This window comes from Bison bison, unplaced genomic scaffold (assembly GCF_000754665.1).
Source record: "Bison bison bison isolate TAMUID 2011002044 unplaced genomic scaffold, Bison_UMD1.0 scf7180017864370, whole genome shotgun sequence".
NCBI lineage: Eukaryota > Metazoa > Chordata > Mammalia > Artiodactyla > Bovidae > Bison > Bison bison.
The window spans coordinates 2,299,178-2,300,372 of NW_011494942.1; the positions used below are offsets into that span (position 1 = coordinate 2,299,178).

Consider the following 1,195-nt stretch of genomic DNA (forward strand, 5'->3'; position numbering starts at 1 on the left):
CGCCCCCCCCACCCCTCACCACAAACACCCGCGACGCCTTCCTCCAACCCCTTTCTATTGTCTTCAAAGAGATAAGTGGCTCCCACCAAACACACCCAAATGCACCTCCCTCCCTCGCGCTCCCATTTCTCCGAGCCTTAAGGGCCGAGAAGCGAGTGCAGGGTTGGAAGCGGGGAGCGAGGGAGTAGCCCGCGAGAACTTGGCATCGCAGACCCACCGTGTCCGCCTCGTAAGGATGCCGGTGACCTGTAGATTGCAATAGGCACTGAATGATGCTTGCTGCTGCCATGGAAATGGTGGATGTGGTGCGCTCCCAAACTGGACGCCCCCCAAGCCACTCCTAGGAGGCCGCTGAGGGTGAGCGGGACTATCCAGAGCAGGGCCAGGCGCCCCCCCGCGCCGCCGCCGCCGCCCCCAGGCGAGCCCAGCTCGGCTCCGCACCGGAGCATCCTCTGGTACATGGCGGGGCGCCCGCCGAGGGGCCGCCGCCGCGGGAGGCAAAGTTTGGGGCGCGGGGAGGGGAGAGGGCGCTGGGGAGCGGGCAGCTCAGGGGGGGCTGCAGGGCCGGCCGCCTCACCGCGCCAGGGCACCCATCCTCTCCCTCCTTCGGACAGTCTTCTCGGGGTCCTGGAGTCCGCCGTGCCTTGCACCCCAAAGATTCCGAAACATAGCCGAGGCGAATGCAGCTGATGGGGGCTTGTCCGGAAAGGCAGTCCCGGGGAACAGCAAGCGCGGAGCGGGCGGCTGCTCCCAGATTTCCAGGGCTCCAGGTTCTCGAGAGATACTCCCAAAGAGTTTCGGGCGAGTGCGTGCCGGGGGGTGGGGAGCGGGGAAATGGTTTAAAGCTCCTCCCGGAGGGTCCTCACTTCTACATGACAGCCATCCACCGCGAATCCACTAGGTAAATCCGTTTAGCATTGTGTGTGGGAACCGAGGAGGCCACTTCGCCGGCCCAACCTCCTTTCAAGGGAGAAGCAGACCCCATGGACTCCAGGCGCCCCTTCGCTCCATTCAGCTCGGGCCGGCTCGCCCGCTTGCGCCAGCCTCCCCCGGGCAGCGCGCGGAGCAGCGGCGCGCATCGCCTGCTCCCGAGGCAATCTCCGCGTCCGCCGCCTCCTGACACTTACGCCCGGCAAGGGGTTCAGAGGGAAGAGTGCACCCTTACGAAAGAAGCAGGGATCGAACAGGAGGCGGC

The 1,195-nt window shown here is 66.0% G+C and overlaps 1 protein-coding gene across 15 annotated transcripts in view; it reads right to left on the bottom strand.

The window, feature by feature from the left end:
- Positions 1-1,195, bottom strand: part of NRXN1 (neurexin 1) — a 1,228,156-nt gene that overhangs the window by 471,664 nt on the left and 755,297 nt on the right. The window contains exon 1 of one of the 15 annotated variants that reach the window (XM_010855912.1): positions 218-1,125. The exons of the other annotated variants lie outside the window; for them this stretch is intronic. Coding sequence (XP_010854214.1) covers positions 218-461 — 244 coding nt within the window. The 5' untranslated portion in view covers positions 462-1,125. Of the gene's footprint in view, positions 1-217; positions 1,126-1,195 lie in introns of those variants that run through there. 15 annotated transcript variants of the gene reach the window in all.